Source organism: Cenococcum geophilum (assembly GCF_001692895.1).
Source record: "Cenococcum geophilum 1.58 unplaced genomic scaffold K441scaffold_9, whole genome shotgun sequence".
NCBI lineage: Eukaryota > Fungi > Ascomycota > Dothideomycetes > Gloniales > Gloniaceae > Cenococcum > Cenococcum geophilum.
Window position 1 is genome coordinate 500,429 of NW_027137567.1, and position 23,036 is coordinate 523,464.

A 23,036-nucleotide genomic window follows, 5' to 3' on the forward strand; every position below is an offset into this window, starting at 1 on the left:
TCTTCCTCTCTCTCTTTCTCCCCCTCTCCTCCCCCCTCTTCCTCTACCTTTCCCTCTACCTCTTCCTCTACCTCTCTCTCTACCTCTTCCTCTCTCTCTCTACCTCTTCCTCCCTCTCTCTACTATTTCTACCCCCCTCTATTTTAATTTCTAAAAATATATAGCTTATATAGTAATAAATAAAACTATAACCTAATATTGCGAAGTAGGGCATTATAAAATAAAAGCATATAAGGGGAAAATAGAAAGAGAGGTAGAGGCAGAGATATAAGTAGATATATAGGTAGAGATATAGGTAGAGATACGAGCAGAGGCAGAGGCAGAGGCGCAGTGTGGTGGTGAGGTAACGAAAGAGGTAATAGATATGGTAACGGAGGAAGTGGTAATGTCGATCTAGGTCGGATTTGCCGATTACCCTGTTCCTGTTCCAGTTACCTATCACCCTATTTCTATTACCTATTCATTACCTATTACCGACTAAGTGGCAATGTCAACCGGGTGGCAATGGAGTAATAATTTCAAATCATCGTCGGCATCGCCGACAGCCTTTTGCCACTTACCTATGTATATAATGAGGCTCTAGAGCTTCTTGCAATGAGACAGAGTCATTATTCTTTTTATCTTTTGGTCTTCCGATCGACAGGTAATAGAGCAGGCGACAAAGGAGGTAACAAAGGAGATGACAATACCTTAGGGTCGTAAGATAAATCAGTTAGATAAATTTATATATATGATTTAATAGCCTATTATTTTAACAACCACTTAATAATAAATTCTAATAATTTTAGATTTAGACTTTTATATATGCTTTACAGCCTCTATTAAAATTGTATAGTAATTAGTTTAGTAGTTGTTAAGATATAGTATTTTTAGTTTATTTCGGCCCCTAAATCTTAATATCTTAAAACCACTAAACTAATTACTATGCAACTTTAATAGAAAGTCTATAAGAAAGTCTAAATATAAATTATTGGAATTTATTATTAAGTGGTTGTTAAAATATTAAGGTATGAATTTCCTAACTTTTAGTAAGTTTTGACGTGCGACACTTGGTGGTTTGCGACATTTCGCTAGTGGAATACGTTATAAAAAGTATCCAAATTAATCACAAATCATACCTAATTCGGACTACATCGGAGGTCGACCCTTAGACCGACAAATCGATCACGATTCGTGATCAAATTGGTCATGGCTCTGTGATCCTAGGGCCCCCGCAGCTCAAAATCGTTACATTCTTGTCGATTGGATGTCCGTGCGCAGGTCAAGAATGAGAAGTCTGTCTATTGAATGTGGCTCTAGAGCCTCTATAAATACATGAAGGTGACTGAGTCGGTGACAGAGTCAAGGGGTCGGTGACCGAGTCAAGGGGTCAGCGACCGAGCCAAGGTAGCAAAATCCGATTCAGGTCGACACATTCACTAGTTAGATTGCTCGGGTCCAAGACCTATGATGAAAAAAAACTAGCCATAGCAGACCTTGGCATTAATTCTGTCCTCATCGACGTCATCAAGACCATCGCCAGTTTCTCCTCGCTGTAATCTCCTCTATCTGCCTTACCACTGCTAATGAAGCTGTCGATAGCGCCGAAATTCCCGTTTAAGTTTGAGATATAAAATTGTTTACCTCCTGGTCGGTAAAATCATAAGTTTTTTGCAGACGCTTTCCGTTCTTACATAGTCACAGAAGGTCGTAATAGTGTCTCGTGGGAAGCCGTCCTTAACAACTTCTCTGTCAGCGAAGTGCCTTCAATTTTCCCGCCATTCCCATTCCTAAGGCCCCCATGCCGAATATACTGCTTGCACCCAGCTTGAACCCGTTCACCTCCTTTAATACTTCAGCTTTCAGCCTTATCGGTTTCGGTAAGAGATGGTATCGTTGGAGGATATAGTTGCAGGAGATGAGAGCATTATGTAGTCAGTAGGTGGGCGGCATCACTGGAGCAGGCAAAAAGAGCAGCGGACGGTTTCAAATATGGTCTCAATCTGCGCTTTTTTTGGGGGGGTACAGATTTACTGCAAGAATCTTTGATTTGATATATGAAGCCTCAATACTACACAACTTGGCGCCTAACCGATGCTTCGTCCTCAGCCTCCCTCTCAAACGGGTACAGATCTGTTGAACGGACGATCAGGAATGAGAACTCTGTCTATTAATGAGAGCTCTAGAAGCTCTTTATATACATCAGGTAGGTCTAGACAACTGAGTCAAAATAGGTAATAGAAAATAGGTAATGAGACATTCGATGAGACATTTAGTCATAAGTTGAGAGACAACTAAGACATAGTTCGTATAGACGATCTAGGTCGCCAAACAGTATTACGATGGTGGTAAGGAACTCCGATTTAGGTCGACAAGATCTGGAGTTTCAAGGCTCTGGACCTGCGATCCGATTCTATCCTACCAACAAGACCATAACCCACATCCAATACAAGCCTCGATCCATGCCGAACTCCATGTCATCCCCGGTCCAAGTAGATAGCTTGACGTTCTATCCATTGCCGTAGATCTTTTGTCGGCTGTTACACAGCCATATCTTCAATACAGATTATCAGCCCTTACCAAGGAAGGCGACCACAATGGCGGAGTACCTATGCGAAGGTTAAAAACAGGACCCATAACAAATCGGATATCCATGAAATGAAAGTTACTATGAAAAGGGAAACTCACGCAGCAACCGCTCCGAAATTAGAAGCTCTCGTTGTATTAGCGAATAATGAGGTTAATATTGACACGATGACGATCAAGATGAATATTATGACAAGTTTCCAAGTTCTGCTTTGTACTAATGTGAGCGCTGCAATAGGCAGCATTTGTACCAAGCAAAGAGTAGCAGATATAATCCCAAATTCGGCTTTCTTTATTCTGGATTCGGAATACCTATCGATTCTGCTGTCTTCCTCTAATTTCTGTTAAATAATGTGATTAGAAAAATAATGGTTTCAGTTTTTCTAAGGTATACAGGAGGATTCTGACGAATACTTACCTCGGCGAACAACCGTCTTAAGCGTTCGTTCGTGTCGATGTACTTGTGAAACCAACTTTTTGGGGGTGTTAATATTGCAAGTAACTTTGACTTATCCGTGCGTCCTAGCAGGTCGGTACCAAGCTCATGGGCGAGAGTGTTGAGGTGGTCTTTGGACACTGCGTAGTCCACCACTTTGGCCGTATGAACTGCTGGGGATTTGAATCGTGAGATCTCAACCGCTGCAAGGAGTGCTTCATCTAAATTCAAGTAGTCAGGAGCAATATCTGTACCTGTGAGGGGAATAGAGCGAACCATAGGCTTTCAAGGTGGCCTGAATCTCTCTTGCAAGGCTCTCCCGCTTCTCTGGTGAACATTCTCCCTCCGTAGACAGCTCGCCTCCACCGCGCAACTCCGCTTTAATGAACCTGTCCAGCCGCTGCTCTAATTTGGCCAGACGGTGTTGGAGGCTCAAGATATTGAATATGTGCAGCTTTTCGAACCGGCGACAGAGCCACAGATCACGGTCCTGATTCATCCAAGTGGCTATTTTGGAGAGTTCGAAAAGCGAGTCTTCACCTTCATACTGTCCCATATTTCCGACTGGTCTTCTCAGGCGTGTAAGCGATTCGCAAATGCAACTTTATATAATTATTAATTCAGCACAAAAGGGTTTGCCTATTAATTCAAGGGCTCCTGTCGAGCGCTTTATGTGCCGCATAGCAACGCTGTAGTGAAAGCGCAAGGCTGATTAGAGCCTTCGATCCTCAGGCGCGCGCTGTGATAGACTGTTTCAAACCGGCGGTCTCTAGGTACATTCCTTTGGTCAGAATAGAGGTTTAAACCCAAGAGGCGGTAAGGGTAACGAGGTGGCTAATGGCTGGCCAATGACTTGCTCGCAATACTGGCTGACACTCTGAGGCAATTCGTCCCGAACGTGGCACAGCAAGGCAAGATGGAAGCAGGCTTTGGTTAATGGACAATGTGATAGTAGCCGACCATATGTCTCTGCTGGAACGCACGGCGGCGGCAATGTGCTGGAGCTGTTGGCCTGATGATCTGATGCACGGACGTTGCCAGAGACGTTGGATGTCAGGAGATGGGGCAGAACACGCTCAGCTGTGTTGCGTCAATGCTCGTGAGAAGATTGGCGTGCAAGGAGCGGCAAGTCTTGCCTTGGCAAGGAGTGGCTGGCTCTAGGCAACATCTGGCTGAAACAAGGGCGCTCGTTCACGACCTTCACTCAATGCACCCAGAACTCGTCAAGTACAAGCAAAGGTTGGCGACGCTGAAACGGCAGAATGGTGAAGAAACCTCCTCATATTCTTCCAGAAGGGGGTATCAAAGCTCGCTTTTCCTCGCCAGCGAGAAATGATCCTTCCCGTATTTCTCGGGACCCGTTTCTTTCAGTGTCTGGCATCCGTTGTGGACTCAAGGTTTTCAAAGGCAAAGACTCTACGATTAATTGTTCCCGAGTAGATATGATTGGCTCAGGCTCATGTCCTAGCGACGCAGACGTGAAAACCTAGTCCAGCAACACGTCTTCGTGCCGGAGGAGACTGTGTCGACTATCGATTTCCAGCATTTTATCTCGATTCTCGGCAGCCCAACACTCCAACAGCACACTCCAACAGCACCCAGAGAGGACCTTGCTGTCGCTGAGCAATGACGATGTCTAGCGACGTCCTGCCCAAACCCTCTCGGATTAACATCTTATTCGAGTAAAAAACGCATTCCCCCGTCAAGCAAAGTTCGTACGACTCTTGTGTTGCCGACCTTTGCAGTGTCGTCACATTCAATTGTGTAAATTGGCATCAGCTCCGGCATCGAGAAAAGGCTTGATGAGAGAATCTTTGAGACATAGCAGTAATAACGCAGACTCGTACAATGGTGTCGTTCGCCGCAACCCTGGCCCGAAGTTGTCAAGGTGTAGCCCGTGAGGGAATAGCTGATTGACGTCGGCAATTCTATCGAGGTGTTCAGCTATTTCTGCTTCTTTCGAGTTTGTTTGAATCGAGCCGACTAGCCCGTATAATAGCGTCGCTTCGTCCCTCTTAACAGAGGAACTTTTGGTGGGGGGGGTGGTTTCACTTCCGTCAAGATGGAAGACCGCAATTTCTGACACAGGCTCTCGAGATCTCAAACTAGCGGATATTAAGTACCTTTACCGGAATTTCGGGAAAGAATAACGCTTTTTACGTTTGCAAAAGAACTTGGCCCAGCTCCTACGTAGAAGTGCCTGGAGTTGATCTGCTGAAGTCTCATTATATTGCGGTGTAGCTTTATTAGAATCAGGCTCCAGTCAGCAGTGCTAATCGTGTGAAGATCTGTGCGTCGAACAGCTCTACATTTCAATTTATATTCATTTTAAAGCGTTAAAAATAACTTTTGTCCTTCTTAGCCTCCTCCACCACCAACATCTCAAGTCTTTATAAGACGCGACCCGAAAGCAAGTTAGGAAACCCAGAGCACCATTAAACTACAAGATTTTCGAGGCAACACTTTCCAAATATTGGCCTTAACCTTAAACAAGCCGCCCGCATCAGTTGTCAACGACATTGCCAATCTCCACACATCCACTGCTTACGGTCGTAACTCTGGTTCTCGACCCAGCATCGCCTTAATCATAGTAAGAATACTCATACCCCACGGACATAATTCAGCCATCCTTTGACCTACCAACAGCTCGTTAATCAAGGTTCGCACCTTTTCTAGGTTGGCTTGGTAAGAACAGTTGCCAGCAGTATTGCGGCATGTACAAAAAACCTCCAAGGGAGACGTAAGAGGTAATACAGCATACACCCCCCCAGGTAACACCCGTACTACATTAACGGGAGGTAAAATACCGTTAGGTCGCTACTCTAAGACTCCTATAAGGGAGTGTCCTGATTGCCTATCTTACCCTATTTACTATTTATACTATGCTTCCACTTAATTACAGATTACCGTAAAATTGCCATAAGGTCTTATATGCCTGCCCTTGCTCCTATTTAAATGCCCTATATATGTATATATATACGCCTGCGGTCCTTCTACTTATAGTATAATTTCCACCCCAAAGGAACAGCGGGGCGGGTTTGGGCTGTTATAGAACTAGATGTCTTGTCCTAGGGCCCCAACCTAGGTCCCCTATATATACCCCCAGCCAAAGATATAGAGGAAAACGAAATACTGTACGGGTAAGTCTAGGCTATTGGGTAGGGTAGGGAATAAGAGGCTTAGTACAGACTTCCCGGGGCGCATACGGTTCGTTTATTCAGTTGCCGTGCCGTGTATAGGTGTCGATCGCAAAAAATAGGCCAGGAAAGGAGGATTCGTGTGTAGATTAAACTACGAAGAAAAGAGACTATATATACATGTAATAGGTGGCGAAGGCTGACGTCGACAATGACGACGTTACGTCATTGCCACCTCGATCGACAATAGGTGTCGTACAGTGTAGTAATATATGCCGTACGAGAGGAAGGGGAGACGCTAGAGGTAGATGCCATATTTTGAATGATTAATTAGAATATACGTAAAGACGTAGTAGCTGTGTCGAGTTCTCGTTAGGGCTCACCCTCCTGGCAAAAATTTTTTACGATACCACCATATCACCGCGCCCGCGCTGCGCTGCCGTACACGTCTCTGCGTTTGCTCTGGCAGTCTATTGACACGATCCTAATGGAACGCCGATAGCTGTTTGCCAGGTTCCCGGGCTTCACCGCGTGGAGGTGCAGAGGCCGATTTTCATGGAGCCCTTTAAGTAATTATGTCTTTATATACTATAGCCCTATACCTAGAGTATTAAGAGGCGGGGTACATTGTCGTAAAAGTCAAGTTAGATTTTAAACGGAATCTTCGCAGATTTGGACTAAATCCGACCTACTACCTATGTCTAACTTCTCGTAAAACAGAGCTACGATATCGCTATAACGTAGAGGCGATGGAGAAAACACGGAGCTTTTAGCTCGTAGTATTTTAGACGTTAGAGAAGTATATAAGGTATAGCAGTAAGGTAAAATTGCGATAAAAATTGCGACAAACTAGACGAAAACCGATCGACGAGTTTTAGATAAAATGCGACCGACTGCCTATATCTAATATTTTATATAATATAGCTACGACGTCGTTATTTAATGCATTAGATAGGGAAGCTAAAGAGCTCCCACTTCGTAGTATTTTAATAATAACTGGATGTTATAAAAGGGTCGAGATACGGCAGTGAAAAAGGTCATTTTTGGTGTATTTTGACGCTCCGATCTGGAGATAAAAAAGTCGCTATATACACCGAACACCCGCCTCTGGATTGGATTGGAGCTCCAGATTTACTCCGATCTAGAGCCCCAAGATCGCTTCTGAGCCCGGAACCGGACACTCCCTAAGTTAAAAAAAAATTATGAAGATATTTCCACCCTTAATAGCCAAACTTTTCCTTAGACCCCTGAACGTCTATAAAGGGTTTAAACTTGTCCCAGTTACATTAGAGAAGTTTCCTTCATTAAACTTTATTTGTATACGATCCGATCACACGTTGTAGATTCCTCTCACTCATCCACTCGCGCTAAGTCTCTTCGCTTTACGCCGGTCCTGCAAGCTTCTAGAAGCTCTTTCTCACTATAGAGTGTCAGTGTCATGTCTTCCAGTTCCTGCAGATCATATGGCTTCTCCGCGAATACATCACGCGCGGATCCCACGTATTCCACCACCTCAACCTTCTCGACCGCCCTGAACGGCTGGGTGATGCGCGCCACGAAGCCGACCAACGTTTCCTTTCTCGCAGGGTCCATCCTATGATTCAAATGCCAAGGCGAGCTCGCCAACCTGATATGCAGACGGAAGTATACGCTTTGGAGCGCCGGCAACCGGGCCGCTAATATGCTTAGGGCCGCCGCGACATGATTCACCGCCGAGTTTTCAGCCTCGGTAATCCCGGGTTCGTCAATCTCGAGCCTGCAGTGCAGCTGGATGTGCTTGATATATTTCCTCTCGAGCACGTCGAGCCAGTCGAGGAAGTAGTTTGGAGGGCAGAGGGTGCCTAGCGGCTTTGGACCAAAGTTTATCAAAACCGCGAAGTTGATGATAAAGTATTCCCCTAGATAACCGTGTGCTTCCTCGTAGAGCTTGCCGCCTGGGCGGAGGATCGGAGGATAGTCAGGCAGCGGGACAGTGACCACGGTGAGGGGGAGGCCTGGGGGAATCCAGCCCGTCTGCTCCCCCAGTTGGTCGAGAAGCTCATAGTAAATGAAATTCAGGCGGTTCTCGAGAGGAAGGTTGAATGAGGGAACTTGTGACGGCTGCGCCTGCCCCGTAGGGTTCATTTCAAACGGTGTCGATGTAAGCGATATACATATGAAAGATCCAACTTCCGATGCAGGTCTAAAACTTCAAAACCAGACTTCCAAGTAAAGGGGGTAAGCTCGAGACTCGCGAGTAACCGCGGGTAACCGCGGGTAATCGCAAGTAATTCCATCTTCTTATAGCAGCCAGTCTGCTCAACGCAAACTCGCGAAAAAGTCGGAACTACCACAAGAGGAAGTCAAAATGGTTCCAACGTCATAATAGCATTCAGCTATCTTTGCAAAACCTTGGTTTAAAAACGTTGGGCCGAAGAATAAATTTCCCCTAAATCTCTAGAAATTTATGACTTAAGATCTGATGTGGTAATGGACCGAAGAGGAAATCTGTTGTTGTACTTTTGACTAGACTGCCAGGCTGTTCTGCCAGGGGTTCAGACACCATGTCACAACGAGTAACCAACCAGGAAGGATCGGAGCAGCGGGATGGCAGCCGGTGAAGACTTGGCAAGCCATGCAGGTCTACCCGCTTACCATTCCGCATTATCTCCGTCATTATTTAAGAATCGACCCACTTTGCAGTTACCAAGGCATGTGATCGACTGCGTAATCAAGAGAAAAGAAAGAAGAAAGGAAAGGATTATGGATTATTCCGACGTTTAAGCTTGGTCGATTCGCTAATTCGGATTTCATCGCCGATGCCCTTCGCGCTGTCCATCATGCTTCCGCAGAGATGAGGTTCCTGTGCAACATCCAAACATTTAAAGCAAAGAAATTGCGTGCTTGCAATATGCCAGTGCACGGATCACCAGATGGGAAGGGATAATCTTTGTTTACTAAATATAGTCAGTTATCCCTTCGACTGGTGAAATTCGTCCTACGGTTATCGATAAGATCTAACCAATACAATTAATTGGATTAAGGCTCCATGACTAAATTTGCGTAGTTAGAAGCTATCGATTTTAATATATATATATTTAATCTTTAAAGTTAGGTCACTTAATAAAAAGGCTAATATTTTATCTATAAAATATATAGTGAATAAATCAGCTATATAAAGTCCTTATAGCTTTATAAGGTCTTTTTTAATTATAACTACTTCAACTTTTAAATCAGTAAAATTGAATATTGAGTTCATAAAGTTTATATTATTAGAAGTATAATTAAAAGATATAGTTAATTGATATATATTAGTTGAATTTATAAAGTAATACGCGTACTTTTGATTCTAGTATTTTGGTGTTCTACACACGGTCTAACTTTCATAGGACATCACCAGGGGAATGGATATGGGTTGAAATGTCAATACAGCCTATTCCCTGGTTCAGACAGCCACTAGCTTTCGAACGCCTATTCTAGTATACTGCAGGAAAGACCCCAATACGCCCACCATCAGAAATCTGCACGCTACCGTTAATATACGCACCACCTTTCCCAACCAAAAACAAAATGATTCCAGCAATGTCTTGTGCGCTGCCCTTTCGCCCGGTAGGTATCTCATCTGGCCCGTACTCATCCTTCACACCCGTGGTCATCGCCGAGTGAAATACTGTGCTCAAATTTAGGCCTCCAATCCCCAGAACCAGGAAGAAAGACGACCAAGAAAAAGTTGAACTCACGTCCCGGCACAATCACATTACTCCTAACCCCCCACTCCGCCAACATGGTCGCCAGCATCTTCCCTAGATGCGCCGCCGCCGCCTTACTGCCATTATACGCCAACCCGGCCGTCGCCCTGCGCATATAGCTGCTGACGCTCGCGACGGTGATGATCTGCGCCAAGCGCTCATCGTCCGCGTCGACGGCCTCAACGCCGCCCTCACCGAACCCCTCCCGCCGCCGCTGCCGCGCGTGGCCATGCGCGGCCACCCTGCCACCCTCCCACCCGCGGCGGCGGTTCGCGGCGTCCAGCAGCGGCAGGAAGGCGGCGGAGACGCCAACGACGGACGACGCGTTCGTGGCCATCGTGGCCGCCCACCCGTCCTAGTCCTTCAGCAGCACGCCCTGCAGCTCGGTGACGGTCTGCGCGTCGTTGAAGTCAGTGTGCACGGGCCCGATCATGCCCGCGTTGTTGATCAGCGCGTCGAAGCCTTTCTCGCGCTCGATCTGCGCGGCCGCGGCGGAGATGGAGGATGGGGAGGTCACATCGCATTCGATTGGGACGAGGACGCGGAAGCCTGAGCCTGGTGCGTCGGAGGAGGAGGGGCCGGTGCTGGGGGGGGTGGGGGGACGTCTCGAGGGTCTGGATGCCTTCGGCGAGGATGGAGCGGCGGCGGCCCAGGAGATAGATACTGTGGGCACCTGTCTGCCTGAGCGCGGCGGCCATGGCGAGGCCAATCCCTGGGGTGGTGCTGTCAGTCTTCCATTGCGGAACGTAGAGGAGACAGAGGATGGGAGTGAGGTGCTGGGGTGCTGGGGTAATTCTGGGACGGGGTCACACCACTGCCTCCGCCTGCAATGACCACGACCAGGCCTTTGGCGGAGAAGAGATTCGCGGGGTCAATTGGCGCTTGTACATCCAGATTTTGGTTTGTAGTGTTGGTGGGCAACTAATAATTATTTTCTCTGGGGCAGAATGAAAAATGTGTGGTTACTTTCAGCGTTATCGGCGTTTGAACTCCCGAACCGTGTGTTAAATTCGGGCCGATCGCCCTTTTGCTAGCTAGTCTTGCTAGACTTGGAATTGCACATTCATTGTCTCATAGATTGTTGTTCTGTTTATGGCTGTTAGTATATGGTCAATAATCGCAGTATTACTAGAAAATATGAATCAGAGCCAGAGCGATTGTCCAACAAGCGTTCAATTCCTACCGAGAGAACCTACATAGAGACGGTGCTTCTATGCTCGTTATCTTTCATTGATCCTGCAAGATTCCTGTACGGCAACCGTGCTTAACTCCAGAGAAGTGCAGAAATAGGGGGAAATATGCCCTGACAAAGACAGAAAGGGAGAAAAGGATAAACACAAAGGAACTGAGTATACCGCTCATGATACCTCACGCTTAATTCCGCTGGATTTGTTGAATGCTCATCTGTCAATTCATCGCTCGTTTCTCATTTCTCATCAATTACTATGTCAATCAAATAGAGCTAACGCCTCCGATAATCTTTAGACCCTGGGAGTCTGCAGAGTAAGCTAGAACGTATCGGCTGGGGTGCCACTGGAGATATGGCGCTGGGTGTGTTGTTTCGACCTGATAGACGTATTCACCGGTCTCTGTATGCGCAATCGACAGACCTGTCCCCTCGTCTGACCCACCAACAACATAACTACCGTCAAAGGAGAAATCGACGCTACGAACTGGACCGGTCATCTCCATCAGAGTGCGAACGCAAATCCAATCGTGTGTATCCCATAACGAAACTAGGGCGTCGCCACCACCGATTGCAAGGTGGGACCCACTCGGTGACATGGATAGTGTATAGCAAGACGAGGTATGTGCGTTAAGAGTGTGAAGGAGATCAAACGAGGGGTAACTCAGGATCTTTACACAACCTTCTCCTGTGGTGACGAAAAGATGCTTGCCGGCCCAACCAAAAATAGTTTGGTTGGTCTGAACATTTTGCCGGTGAGTGGATATCGGTGAGAGGGTGTCTCGCGAGATTGGAATTAACGTGTCATCCTATACACAGTCAAAACAGGTCAGCCAGGTGAAACTGGGAGCTAAGGTACATCCATATAACTTCATATATTTATTTGTGAAGTAGAAATAGAGGAGAAGTAGTTCATACTTTTTTGCCCACGATGATTTCCTTCCCATCCGGCTTCCAAGCTAGGGTGAATGCTTCTCCACCGACCTTCACCTCTCCAATACTAGCCTTCGTACGGACATCCCAAAATCGCACAGTCCCATCTGTTCCACAGCTAGCAAGCTCGGATTCGCTGACAGGGCTGAATGCGACACGTTCTACTCCACCCTGGTGACCACGCAGTTCGGTGGAGTTCTTCACATTAGTCTTCTCCGGATTCCAAATCCGCAACGTCCGGTCAGCAGCGCCGGTAGCAATCAGAGTGCCCGTGGAGTTCCAGCACAGGGTTTTGACATTGTGGGCGGCCGAGCTGCGTGGACTGTCGGTGTACGTAGAAGTTTTGAGCTTCGAGAAGGTTGACGCGAACGCAGATTTGGGCAAGGAGCGCGCGCGTGTTGGCGGCGCCATTTCAAGGTGACTGAAAGGATTGTGCAAATAGTCTAAGTCAAGAGCATTGGATCTAGTAGTCAAAGAAGCTCAAGGTTAGGAGTGGAAGTGTGCGACGAGTCTGAACAAAGATGGAAGTCTTTAGATGTCACAAGAGTCAGTCGGCAAGTTCCACTAGCAGATGAATGCAGGGCACCCATGTGGGGTGATCGCAACATTTACGAGTTGCTCACCCATCACATCTGCAAGATACTTCGCGTTCCATTCTTTGGCGGCAGCCCAGCTACTGGCACCTTTGCGGATAACGAACGGAAGATTTCTTGCGATATAGCGCATAACTTGGGTGGACTAGGCTCTTCTCTCAGCTTATCGCTTAACTCCTCTCCAAACCTTACTACTACCGTAACACGAGCACCCATCCTAATGCCAATCGCCCCCATACACGTTTAACATGCACTCTAATAGCAGTTGTATGCGCCCACCATGAACCGCCTTACCCGTTTCTTCCGCTCTGGCCTTCCTAACTTCCTTTACACTTATACAACTCTCCCCTCCGGCCAACGCCACCGCACTTATTTCGGCCTTATAGTACTCTACGCCAATACCACGCTTCTAGTGCACGTCTTCCTAACCTATATGTACACTATTAAGCCTACCTATGGCATTAGTATGGTGCCGACCATTAACCCGGTTGGGAATTGGATCCTTATTTCGAAACGGCATAGACGAGGGCGGCGCATTAGCGTAGGCGACCTGGTTTGCTTTAAGCATCCTCTGTTGGAAGGCGAGGGTGCAGTAAAGAGGGTGGTGGGCATGCCAGGTGATTTTGTGCTGTCTGGAACGCCAGGGGTAGGGGATAAGAGGATGGTGCAGGTAGGTAATAATCTTCTAAGCATTATAAGCCGGTTAAAGTGCTATTAATTTACAGAACCGTATCTTAATATAGCTAATAAATGTGGAATTATAGGTTCCGGAAGGCCACTGCTGGGTTACGGGAGACAATCAGATGCATTCGAGGGATTCGCGTTATTTTGGCCCTTTGCCACTAGCTCTAATTAGGGGCAAGGTCATTGCGCATGTACTACCTTTGTTGAAAATGGGATGGATAAATAATGGACTGCAGGAGCCGTGGGATCCGGATTCTGAGGACTTTTCGGAGGAGTAGAGTTGGATGGTTGTTTTATGAGAATACTACTGACACAGGAAAAACAGGCCCTTTACTCGTACTCTTTCAGATAGTTGATGTAAGATCCAAAGGCGCCGTTCGCCAAAGGTTTTTATTCCTTTGTAGAAATTAAGAAATACCTTCACGTATTTCCCACCCCCCCTTTCGTAAACAACATATGAATTACTTACACGTTTCATTTTACTCTTACTCTGATTTCTAAAAATTTAATCCGCAGAGATATTTTAATCATTAAAATGCCAAACTCTTTAAAAAGAACATGACCTGCGCAGATGAGCATCTTTTAAGCCTGCACAATATAAGTAGAGTGGCTACGTTTCTTTGGATTTATTTTATCAGAGTTAAGTAACAATTTATTTCCCATACGTTTTTTGAATTCCACTTACTTTTGCAGCTCAATTTTTCTCTTCCTCGCCTCGTACTCTTCTGGTACTCAGCTCCGTCAACTGTCTCCCCATCACGCTTCAAGCATAATGTGAAATATGCAGAAGAGTATGCCATCGCTAACGCCTACTGACGCACCCTCATTTAACGTGTTACGCGCAACCGTTTAATTTAATCCTCACTCGCCGAGTCGGAATCGGAATCGGAATCGGAATCAGTACATACGTACTGGTGGAACAGACCATGCCCCGATTACATCCCTCTTCGCGAGCTCATCATCAAATTTGCCAGATAGGCCACTATCGGTCGTGAAGTCTTCGGCCAGGTCCATCCACTCCTGACCCTCCTGCTCCATCTGCTACGCAGTCGGCTCGGCGTCACCACCTTTCTCAGCAATGCTCTTCGCGCCATCGCTGGCAGTCTGGTTCTGGCTTGCGCGATCACCCTTAATTATGGCGTTATAGACCCCAACCAGGGTCAACCAACCCGTTCTGTCCTGCCCCAGCTCCATTCGTTGCTTCTCCAGCTCCGCCCGTTCTTGCTCCAGTCCCTCCTTAGTATACGTATCAAACAAAGCGTCGCTGTCGTCGTTCTCACTGCCACTATCAGTGTCGCTCTCGGAATCCTGCTTCACTAGCTCTGCAGTCGGCTTGGCGTCCGCATCTTTCTTGGCAATGCTCTTCGCGCCATCACCCGCAGTCTAGTTCTGGCTCTCGCGCTTGCCCTTTCGGATCGCCTGGAAGACCGCAACATCCGTCTCCCAATTCTTCTCCTCCTGCTCCAGCTCCCTCGCCCACTGCTGCAGCCTCTCCACGGTAAGCAGCTCAGACTCCAAGTCAGAGTCAGAATCAGTCTCGGAATCCTCGGAATTCTCGGCCGCAACCGGCGCAGTCTCGTTCCTCACGCGGGTAGGTTACGCTGATGCGGTACTCTGTACAGCGCTCTGCTCGAGCTCGGTGGGCTGGTTCGCGACTGGCGCGATCTCGGATGCAGGAAGATCGCGGCCCAGATGCCGGCGGGGATGTCGGAACCTATCCCTGTTACGTACTCGGGGCCAAGGCTTTCCAAATCCTTTACGGGCGCCGCACGCTTGAGTGGTGCGTGCCCGACTGAGGCCGTGACCGGGTGCTGAGTAGCGGGATGCTGAGCAGCGGGACGTTGAACAGTGGATTGTCGAGCAGTGGGGTATTGAGTAGCGGAGTGTCGAGTTGGAACGTGCAAATTTCTGATAACAGATAGATCCAGGGGCTGCGCGGCGACCAAGTTCATATTGACCCCGTCCTTGAGATCGTAAAGCGCCAGGGGCTCGCGGGCTTCGGGCCCTTGGACTTTGTGTTCGTGGACTTCGTGCTCTTGGACTTCGTGCTGGTAGGCTTCGCGCTGGTCGTCTTCGCGCTTGTATGGCTCACGCTCGTGGGCTTCGCGGTCGCGAACATCGCGCACTTGTCCAGCGCGACTGACCCCGCAGAATTCAAGTTGTTCTCAGGAAAACCCAACGACACCCCAGGAAGCAACACAAAATCCTCAGGAAATATGCCCTGGCGCTTCCCCAGCTCCCCGGCTGCCCAGCAGCGTCCGAGTCCTGGTGGGAGGCCTTGTCCTCAGCCTTGTCCTCAGCCTTGTCCTCAGTCTTGTCCTCGGTCTTGTTCTCAGCCTTAGCCTCAGCCTTGGCCTGAGCATACGCAGCACCGGCAAGAGGCAGACTGACAATAGGCAAGAAAGGGCTCAGGGTAATTGCCGCAATTTCCCCGCCTTCAACACGGCAAATGACGGCAGCTTCCCTATCCTTTTCGCTGCCCAAGCGCTTTACCAGCGTCGTCGGCACCGGCTCCACCGGCACGATGTCGGAACCGCTGAGGATGTACGCGGTCGGGAGCGCGTCCATGTATGTCGAGATGGAGGCGGCGGCCGCGACCGCCGGCAGCGATGTCAGATTGAACGCCACCTGCGTTCTGTGGTAGCTCCCGCGGAAGTGCCCGCCCAGGATGGCGACACTGCCGTTCCCCAGCTGCTTCAGGGGACGGGTGATGGTCATGAGCGTGTAGAGGGGCGCGGCGGCGCGGCTCTCGAGCTCGGCGGCGGCCGTGGTGGCGACGTATTCGGTGCTGTAAGTTGAGGTTGTCGTGCTGCGCAGTGGTCCCAACGATGTATTCATAAGCTTTTTGGTAAATATTCACTCATAAGAATGCCAAGACTCTTTATTACAAGGGCATTTTTTTATCTATTCCCCAGTGCCTTAAAAGAACTACTATTGGAGTTTATAAGAGACACCTATAGGCGTGGTTGTGTTATTATACTTTTTTATTACGTCTTAGCATATCGTTGAGTATTCATAAGCTAACGATATTGTCATTGGGACCACCGTGCTACGCTGCACTTCGGTCGCCATGGTGGTTCTGTTGAGCGCAGCGGCGGAGGTCACGGAAGCCATGCCGTTAAGGGCGGCCAGGGAGGTGATGGAGGTCTTCATTGTTTTGGTGTTAGCAGGTCTATTTGCTAGTGGTGAAGATGAGTGTGAAGAAGCAAAAGCTTTCGATGGAGAGAAAGGAATGAAGGTTTTGGAGAATTCATGTATGCTTGTGTGAGAATTTTATCTAGAGTTTGTGATGACGGCTGTGTTGGATGCGCTCTGAGAATATCGAGTGCGCCTCATTTTTTTCTAGAGTCAAACCTGCGACTGAGCGCGATTTCTTGGTAGACTTGAGTACTAGGAAACACTGAGTGTAGAGTTGATATGTTATATTCACTACAGTCGGTGTTCAAGGAAGTATCAGAGCAATCAAAGAGAAAGAGCGGAAACATAAAGTTTTTACCGCCACTCAGCATTCGGCGGTGGGAACTATAAATGCCCCGTTTTATGTTTTATTTCCGATAAACTTCAGAGGCTCGTCTCGGCCCCGAAGCATTGACCGCCATCAGGGCGGATCTAATAATACCAGGGTGTAACGCCGGTAAATGCCAGCCCAGCATGGCTAGCTCATGCTCCTCATATGACAGTATTTTTTCAAGCCTTACAGAACATCGAATCCCTAGCAACTTCCATCATTCCAGCTCACCCAGCTCACCTCAGAGCTTCTGCAGCACTCCCCTTACACTTCCCTCAAGCACCACACTACCCCTAATCGGGATCTCCCCAATCCCCGTCGTCTCGCCGCTCCCATCCTTCAACCAGCGCTGCAATAAATCATTGCTCTCCTTTGGCTTAATATCCTTGCTCGCCGTGCCAACCGTAACATGCGCAACCGGATTCACTGACTCAAACGGCAAATCCGCACTCGCGCTACCATCCAGCCTTGCCACAATGCACATGACGTGGTTGTCCCAGACTAGGCGCTCGAGCTGCACATTGCATTTCCCAAGCTCGGGCTCACAATCCCCCTTGGGCCCTTGCTTCTCTATCATGGCGGCATAAAGCTTGCTAAGCTTGTCCCAGGCCTCTGGATGCTGGGCAATGGAGGCGCGATGGATCAGCGTAACGTGAAACTCCGGCTGGATGCGGCGCGTTTGCTGGAGCTGCCGGTAGAAGCGCGCGGTCATGGCGTCTTGGTCCTTGAAGATGGTTTCTAGGATGCCGTTGACGCGAGGGGTGGGGATGCGGACGGAGAAGTATTCGAGTTTAGGCCTTTTTGGCTTTGCGTTGCCACCCGATTGGGAATTGGAGGCGCCCGCTCGAGGTTGCTGCTGGTTTTGGCGCTGCTGGCTTTGCTGAGTGGTTTTGGCCCATTTCCCGCCGCCACGGCCTAGGTCCATCTTGATGGTTGGCGCGTATTCATTCATTGCAGCTTCAATCGCCGCGTCCATGTCGTCTCCGGTTGGCATGTCTTTGAAGAGTTTTGGGTAGTCTTGGTGCAGCTTCTCGACGATGACCTCCAAATTCTCTCGCGACGAGGCAGTGACGTCGAGGTCGATGACCAGATCGAAATTGTCGTCAGGCGCTTCACTGGTATCGACAGGCTGAAAGCGATGCATGAAACCTTCCATGATCTCAATGATCTCATCCCGCCCTTTTGAGCCAGCTTGGATAGTCTGATGATTGTCACCACGAGCAAGAACGCGTTCGCGGGTTGCTCGACGGATTGTGTCGTACTCAGCGCGATCGTGAACATAATGGAGTGCTACGAAACGCACTCCGGGAATAGATCTTGTGACATCGTCCATGATTTGCTGCCTCTCTCGTTTTTGGTGATTATTCCTATCAGCAATTACAACTGGATGGGGAGTCATCAGGGCACAAATTGCTTCGGCAAACTTCTGCGGACGTCGCTGGCGGGATTCGATATTGTCATTCTGAAAGTGACCCCATCCAAATAATTTGACTAGTGCGAGTGCTACTGTTGTCTTACCGCACCCAATGGTAGCCACCGGAACAAGAACGACGTTGTTGATAACATCTTTGGATTCCAATTCGCCGTTTTCCATCTCTTGACGAATGATGTCAGAACCTTTCAGACCTCGTTCTTGAAGGAAAGCATCTCGAAGGGCAATAATTCCATGATTCATATTATACTGCCTCGCGAGTCCAGGTTCCCGAGCAAATCGCCGTCGTGCATATGTGAGATACTCTTCCGTGATGGCCTTATGCTTCTTGAATTTGGGTGGTTTCCCTGCAATGATCGCTTTTGTGCACTCCCGCCACTGACGATACATCAAGTACGGTTCCTCGAACTTGAATTTGAAGAACCAATCGTGCCAGACGCCATCAGGTCCATCTCTTGCTTGACACCGAATGACAAAGCCCTCTGTATCGCGACCAGCGTACGACCCGCTCTCGGCAACCTGCTCCAGGAATGTCCTCGCCTTCTTGATATCATCCTCCATGACATACATCGTCTTCTTGAATCCCCACTCCTCAGCAAACTTATCCACAAGGTGTCCAGGGTATGTTGTGAACTCAGGAAGGTTGAGGTTGATACCATGTAAATAGAGACCAGCAGCCTCCAGATCGTATGCTAGGACGTGCTCCTCAAACGCATCATCGCACAGCTCGGCCACAGCCGTAGCGTTCATCTCCCTCAGTTTCCTAGCCAGCTCCTCCTTTGTCTTGCCCACACTCTTTAGATGCCTCTCGACCCAGCGCTCGCCCGCAATGGCATGGCTGAGCTCTGCATCTCCCCTCACACCGGTAGAGTGTTTGCTGCAAACAAGTAATGTCCCATCATCTAAGCCCGCAATGAATATGATGCACCCATTCTCTTTCACACTCAACTCATACGGTCCCCGCGTATGCTCCTCCACATTTCTCCACTCCGTCTTCCTAACCTCGTCTATGTTGAAGAACTTATCGTAGCCTCGGACGGCAATCTCGTCCTTCCCTTCAAGAGTGGTGTAGGTAAACAGACCTCGGGAATAGGTTGGAAGGTTATCCTTCTTGTAATCCCAGTCCTGCATCCGCCATGAATCGACAGAGCGGCCGGTGGGGAGCACGAAGGTGGATTTCTTGACCGAGAAGCCGCGCGAGCCCTGACCTTTTCTTTGGTGGGCGGAAAGGGCTTGGACAAATTGCTTGACCACATGCGGGTCTTGGGCACTGTATGGAGCGTTCTCACGATGAGCCATGGTGGTCCAGGATCGTATGTAGGGCAGAGTGGCGTAGAGGGGATATTTTCGGAGGAGGGAGGGGGTGCCTTGAAAATCGTAGTTAGAAGATGAGTAAGTGGGTTTTAGACTGGACGAAGGGAGTGGAAACAGTTCTTAAGCAAGCTCTCCATTCAGGCAGCTGCGGAATGTACTGTGACTCTGATCGAGGTGCAACCCATGCCCCCAGCACCCGTGCCTTGCTGCTCAGCCTTTTGTGAGTCAAGGCAGCGCCAGCCTTACAAAAAGTTCTGTGCTCCTCGCTTCGCGCCATTTCAGCCCTACGCCATGTGGGGGATCGTCGGAGATAAATTGTAGTCTCTTTGACGGGAAGTCATTGAAGCAAACAACAAGATCAGAGTTTTCCATTTTAACCCACTTCTAATCAATCACTTGAGGTATTTTCAAATATATTTCCCAGGTCAAAAGGAGTCACAATATCAGTAATCCTAAAACACTTTGGCCATTCAAGCATATACCACTACAAAGTCTTCAAAGCAATCGATGCTCAAGCCCCATTGCCATTGGCGTGTCCATCTCCAACCCCCATCTTCTTAACCCCGGCCAAAATATTCTCCACCTCATCCCTGTGCTTGCTAAAGTTATCCACAAGGTTATCCCTAATTACACTGGTTAGCGTTTACTCCATATCTCAAAGATCTCTGAGAATAGCAAACTACATACCACATCTTAGGCTCATGTTCATGCTTCTTCCCACTCGTCCATGCCCACTCAGTAATCGTAAACGGCCTGCTACTCTCAAACATAAACGCTACGGCGCCCTTGCTAATCCGCATCTCCGGCGGCGGCGCGGCGCTCGCAGCCTTGAACCCTTCATACGCAACGCCATGCGGCACCATCCCGCACTCGAAGCTGACGCCGCCGGGCTGGAACTCGTCGGAGCGGCCGGCATACTCGCCGTAGATGAGGCCCATGAGCTCGGACGCGACGTTGCGGTGGTAGTAGGGCGGGCGGTACGTGTGCGATGCAACGTCCCAGCGCGGGGAGAAGATCAGGAAGTCGGCGAGGGGCGCGGCGGGGTCGCGGGAGCGCGCGGTCAGAACGCAGAAGATGGACGGGTCGATGTGGTCGACGGAGATGGAGCCGACGTTGACGAATTTTGTGAGGTCATACTTGTAGGGGACCTAGATGGTGATGTCGGGTTAGCTGCTATAAGGCAGACAAATGTGATGGAAGGCCACTCACATAGTTCCCATGCCATGCTACAGCATCGAAAGGGGAGTGGTTCTGTGCTCTTGAAGAACTTGCCGCCGAGCTTGTAAACAATTTCCCACGGTTCATGCTCAATTTCATACTTTGCAACGGGGTGAAGGAAATCTCTCGCATTCGCCAATCCATTCGCACCCAACGGGCCCAATTCTGGGAGTTCAAAGTTCGTCCCCCAAATTTCTATGTAGATGGATTAGTAATGTTCCATTCTAGAACGAGTATGTGATCGTATACCCAGGATATATCCACGAGAGGGGCCGTCCGGTAAATTAACCTTGAACCTCTGCCCTCGCTGGACAACGCAGATTTCACCAGGCTGTACAAATAGCATCCCAAACTCTGTTTGGATATCGAGAGCGCCTTGCTGAGGAATAATTAAGAAGTCACCATCCGAGTTCACAGTCGCACGCTTGGTCATGCTCTTATTAGCTAGGTACACATGCGTGGCAAGGCCTTCACGGAGTGTCGGGTCTCCGGAACCAGCAATGGTCTTGAGGCCAGAAATGAAGTCTACATCGCCATCGCGGGGAATACCAAAGGGGAGCCAAGCGAGTTGGGTAGGAGAGAGGTGGACCCGTGGATTAATGGGCAGGAAGTTACTTTCAGTGTCTTTGTTATCCGGTAGCTCGGTCTACAATCTGCAGTTAGAAACCCTACATTCTCGTTCACTTTGTGTTGTTGTTTGAGGTTGACTGACAAAACCCTGGTGCGCCACAGCTGGTCTCGCTCTGTACAGCCATGCTTTCTTATTAAGATGCCTCGGGGCTACGAAAGCAGACGCAGTCATCTGCTCAGCATAAAGACCAAAACGAACGCATCTCGGACTATTTTGGCCCTTTGGGATAGTTCCTAACTAGTCGTTAGAAGATGCTATAGTCTCATGATTTTGACTTTTACATACCTGGCACAGCTTCTGACTCAAAACTTAATTTTTCTTAGCCGCCTTCATATCCATGTAATTGGGCGTGGGTGACATACATATTGTTGAAGCCTGGTTGATACTGCAAGGTAATCTCAACGTTGGAGCCCTAAGGCAACATCAGGTGTCCGTCAGCTTACTTACCTCATACGGATCATTCCTCCTCACACCAAAAGAAGGTATGCTACCATCTTTCTGAGTTTCTGCCCAATGGAAAATATTCTGATACTCTTTTGGGTCAGAAAGTTGGGCCGGCATATTGAAGGTGAGTAGAACTAAGATACGATAAGGCTAGCTTCTTTTGCTCAAAAGCCAACACAAAGTAACTGGGCTTGGTTATCCACAGTTTGAAGTACAGAATTTTGGAGTTAGATATTTAAAAGCAAGAGGATACCCCTCCCGAACTCTGCACTACCATATATAATATGTAAGGCCCTCATAGTGGTACATAGTGGCTCTGCCGTAGAAGAGAGCCGTGGGATCCTCGGTCAACGTCTCTAACAGGACTTTAAGATTCGGGCGACACCGGGTGACGCACAGAGGCTGAAAAACTCCTATAAACTATATACCCCTTATTACTTAATAAATCTTCTACAGAGCGTTTAAAAGCTTATAGATATTACTTTAATAATAGCTAATTATTTTAAATTATAAGAAACTTACTTTAGATAACTTATTACTTCTTAATTATATTAACAATCCTTTTATTAATTAATAAAGCAAAGGAGTACATTAGCTAATTATCTTATAGCCTTATAAAAGTTAAATATTTTTAAATTCTAAATCTAACTTCTTGTAACATGTCTCGCTCCACGTCGCTATATAGCTAAAAAGATAGACAGTGCTCGCGAATCTATCGCAACTGTTGCGAGATCCAAAATATGTACTCTTTTACAGGGTTAATTAGGTTAAGGGGACTAGATAACTAATTAAAATAGTTTATTAAGGTTAGAAAACTATAGAGATTTCTATTTATATAGTGTTAGGATTATATTTAAGGACGTGTACTCTTTTATCTAAATAGAAACCTTATAGTTAGTTATTTGCACTTATAGACGAGTTATCTTTTTTTAAACATTTTTTTTAATATATATAATACGAACCACAGTCCGATAACTGGACCTAGTCGTTGATACCTGGGATATAGGTTATAAGGGATTAGCGTAAAGTATATCATTGCACGAGGGTTTGACATTAGTGATATCAGCTTGCAGATGTGCGCTAATTTGATTATATGGTCTGAGCTTGCTAAGATAAGATTTATGAGATAAACAGGACAAGGGTAGTGTGCTTTCCGGTGGATCAATTCTGCCGATAGGAACATTTACCTTAGTATCTATTGGATCACTGACTAGGCGCGGTGTGGAA

The 23,036-nt window shown here is 47.9% G+C and overlaps 8 protein-coding genes across 8 annotated transcripts; 1 reads left to right on the top strand and 7 right to left on the bottom strand.

Annotated features, from left to right (window-relative positions):
* Positions 1 to 2,127: 2,127 nt before the first annotated feature.
* On the bottom strand, positions 2,128 to 3,863 carry K441DRAFT_655280 (uncharacterized protein). Its single transcript, XM_067647828.1, has 4 exons — positions 3,278 to 3,863; positions 2,984 to 3,222; positions 2,668 to 2,906; positions 2,128 to 2,588 (listed from the first exon to the last, which is right to left on the bottom strand). The coding sequence occupies exons 1-4, from the start codon at positions 3,555 to 3,557 to the stop codon at positions 2,549 to 2,551; spliced, it is 798 nt and encodes a 265-aa protein (XP_067506947.1). The 5' UTR covers positions 3,558 to 3,863; the 3' UTR covers positions 2,128 to 2,548.
* A 3,355-nt stretch (positions 3,864 to 7,218) lies between these two features.
* Positions 7,219 to 8,371, bottom strand: K441DRAFT_655282 (uncharacterized protein; the record flags this gene model as incomplete). The annotated part of the gene is made up of 1 exon (XM_067647829.1): positions 7,219 to 8,371. A coding segment is annotated over exon 1 (770 nt), but the record flags the coding sequence as incomplete, so codon positions are not given.
* Positions 8,372 to 9,593: 1,222 nt separating this feature from the next.
* On the bottom strand, positions 9,594 to 10,203 carry K441DRAFT_674891 (NAD(P)-binding protein; the record flags this gene model as incomplete). Its single annotated transcript, XM_067650805.1, has 2 exons — positions 9,594 to 9,787; positions 9,858 to 10,203. 2 exons carry the CDS (start codon positions 10,201 to 10,203, stop codon positions 9,594 to 9,596), a joined length of 540 nt encoding a protein of 179 aa, XP_067506949.1.
* A 1,115-nt stretch (positions 10,204 to 11,318) lies between these two features.
* On the bottom strand, positions 11,319 to 12,396 carry K441DRAFT_674892 (WD40 repeat-like protein; the record flags this gene model as incomplete). The annotated part of the gene is made up of 2 exons (XM_067650806.1): positions 11,319 to 11,861; positions 11,971 to 12,396. The coding sequence occupies 2 exons, from the start codon at positions 12,394 to 12,396 to the stop codon at positions 11,319 to 11,321; spliced, it is 969 nt and encodes a 322-aa protein (XP_067506950.1).
* Positions 12,397 to 12,622: 226 nt separating this feature from the next.
* Positions 12,623 to 13,891, top strand: K441DRAFT_655285 (LexA/Signal peptidase). The gene is made up of 2 exons (XM_067647830.1): positions 12,623 to 13,248; positions 13,343 to 13,891. Exons 1-2 carry the CDS (start codon positions 12,859 to 12,861, stop codon positions 13,538 to 13,540), a joined length of 588 nt encoding a protein of 195 aa, XP_067506951.1. The 5' UTR covers positions 12,623 to 12,858; the 3' UTR covers positions 13,541 to 13,891.
* Positions 13,892 to 14,303: 412 nt separating this feature from the next.
* K441DRAFT_674894 (uncharacterized protein) lies at positions 14,304 to 16,415 on the bottom strand (the record flags this gene model as incomplete). The annotated part of the gene is made up of 4 exons (XM_067650807.1): positions 14,304 to 14,645; positions 14,876 to 15,401; positions 15,448 to 16,050; positions 16,288 to 16,415. 4 exons carry the CDS (start codon positions 16,413 to 16,415, stop codon positions 14,304 to 14,306), a joined length of 1,599 nt encoding a protein of 532 aa, XP_067506952.1.
* A 476-nt stretch (positions 16,416 to 16,891) lies between these two features.
* Positions 16,892 to 19,800, bottom strand: K441DRAFT_362413 (tRNA ligase-like protein). The gene is made up of 2 exons (XM_067641388.1): positions 19,632 to 19,800; positions 16,892 to 19,569 (listed from the first exon to the last, which is right to left on the bottom strand). Exons 1-2 carry the CDS (start codon positions 19,651 to 19,653, stop codon positions 17,012 to 17,014), a joined length of 2,580 nt encoding a protein of 859 aa, XP_067506953.1. The 5' UTR covers positions 19,654 to 19,800; the 3' UTR covers positions 16,892 to 17,011.
* A 227-nt stretch (positions 19,801 to 20,027) lies between these two features.
* On the bottom strand, positions 20,028 to 21,926 carry K441DRAFT_674896 (homogentisate 1,2-dioxygenase; the record flags this gene model as incomplete). Its single annotated transcript, XM_067650808.1, has 8 exons — positions 20,028 to 20,139; positions 20,204 to 20,664; positions 20,726 to 20,929; positions 21,024 to 21,380; positions 21,447 to 21,598; positions 21,651 to 21,673; positions 21,728 to 21,777; positions 21,813 to 21,926. The coding sequence occupies 8 exons, from the start codon at positions 21,924 to 21,926 to the stop codon at positions 20,028 to 20,030; spliced, it is 1,473 nt and encodes a 490-aa protein (XP_067506954.1).
* Positions 21,927 to 23,036: the final 1,110 nt, after the last annotated feature.

What these genes read in the sequence shown, in the direction of transcription:
- K441DRAFT_655280 (XM_067647828.1), bottom strand. Translation starts at nt 3,557, where the DNA reads ATGGGACAGTATGAAGGTGAAGACTCGCTTTTCGAACTCTCCAAAATA. An exon ending in GGCCACCTTGAAAGCCTATG is followed by an intron (nt 3,223 to 3,277) that starts GTTCGCTCTATT and finishes ACTTGAATTTAG; the next exon opens with ATGAAGCACTCCTTGCAGCG. An exon ending in TAAGACGGTTGTTCGCCGAG is followed by an intron (nt 2,907 to 2,983) that starts GTAAGTATTCGT and finishes ATTATTTAACAG; the next exon opens with AAATTAGAGGAAGACAGCAG.
- K441DRAFT_655285 (XM_067647830.1), top strand. Translation starts at nt 12,859, where the DNA reads ATGAACCGCCTTACCCGTTTCTTCCGCTCTGGCCTTCCTAACTTCCTT. An exon ending in GGGATAAGAGGATGGTGCAG is followed by an intron (nt 13,249 to 13,342) that starts GTAGGTAATAAT and finishes GTGGAATTATAG; the next exon opens with GTTCCGGAAGGCCACTGCTG.
- K441DRAFT_362413 (XM_067641388.1), bottom strand. Translation starts at nt 19,653, where the DNA reads ATGGAGAGCTTGCTTAAGAACT. An exon ending in GGAGAGCTTGCTTAAGAACT is followed by an intron (nt 19,570 to 19,631) that starts GTTTCCACTCCC and finishes ACGATTTTCAAG; the next exon opens with GCACCCCCTCCCTCCTCCGA.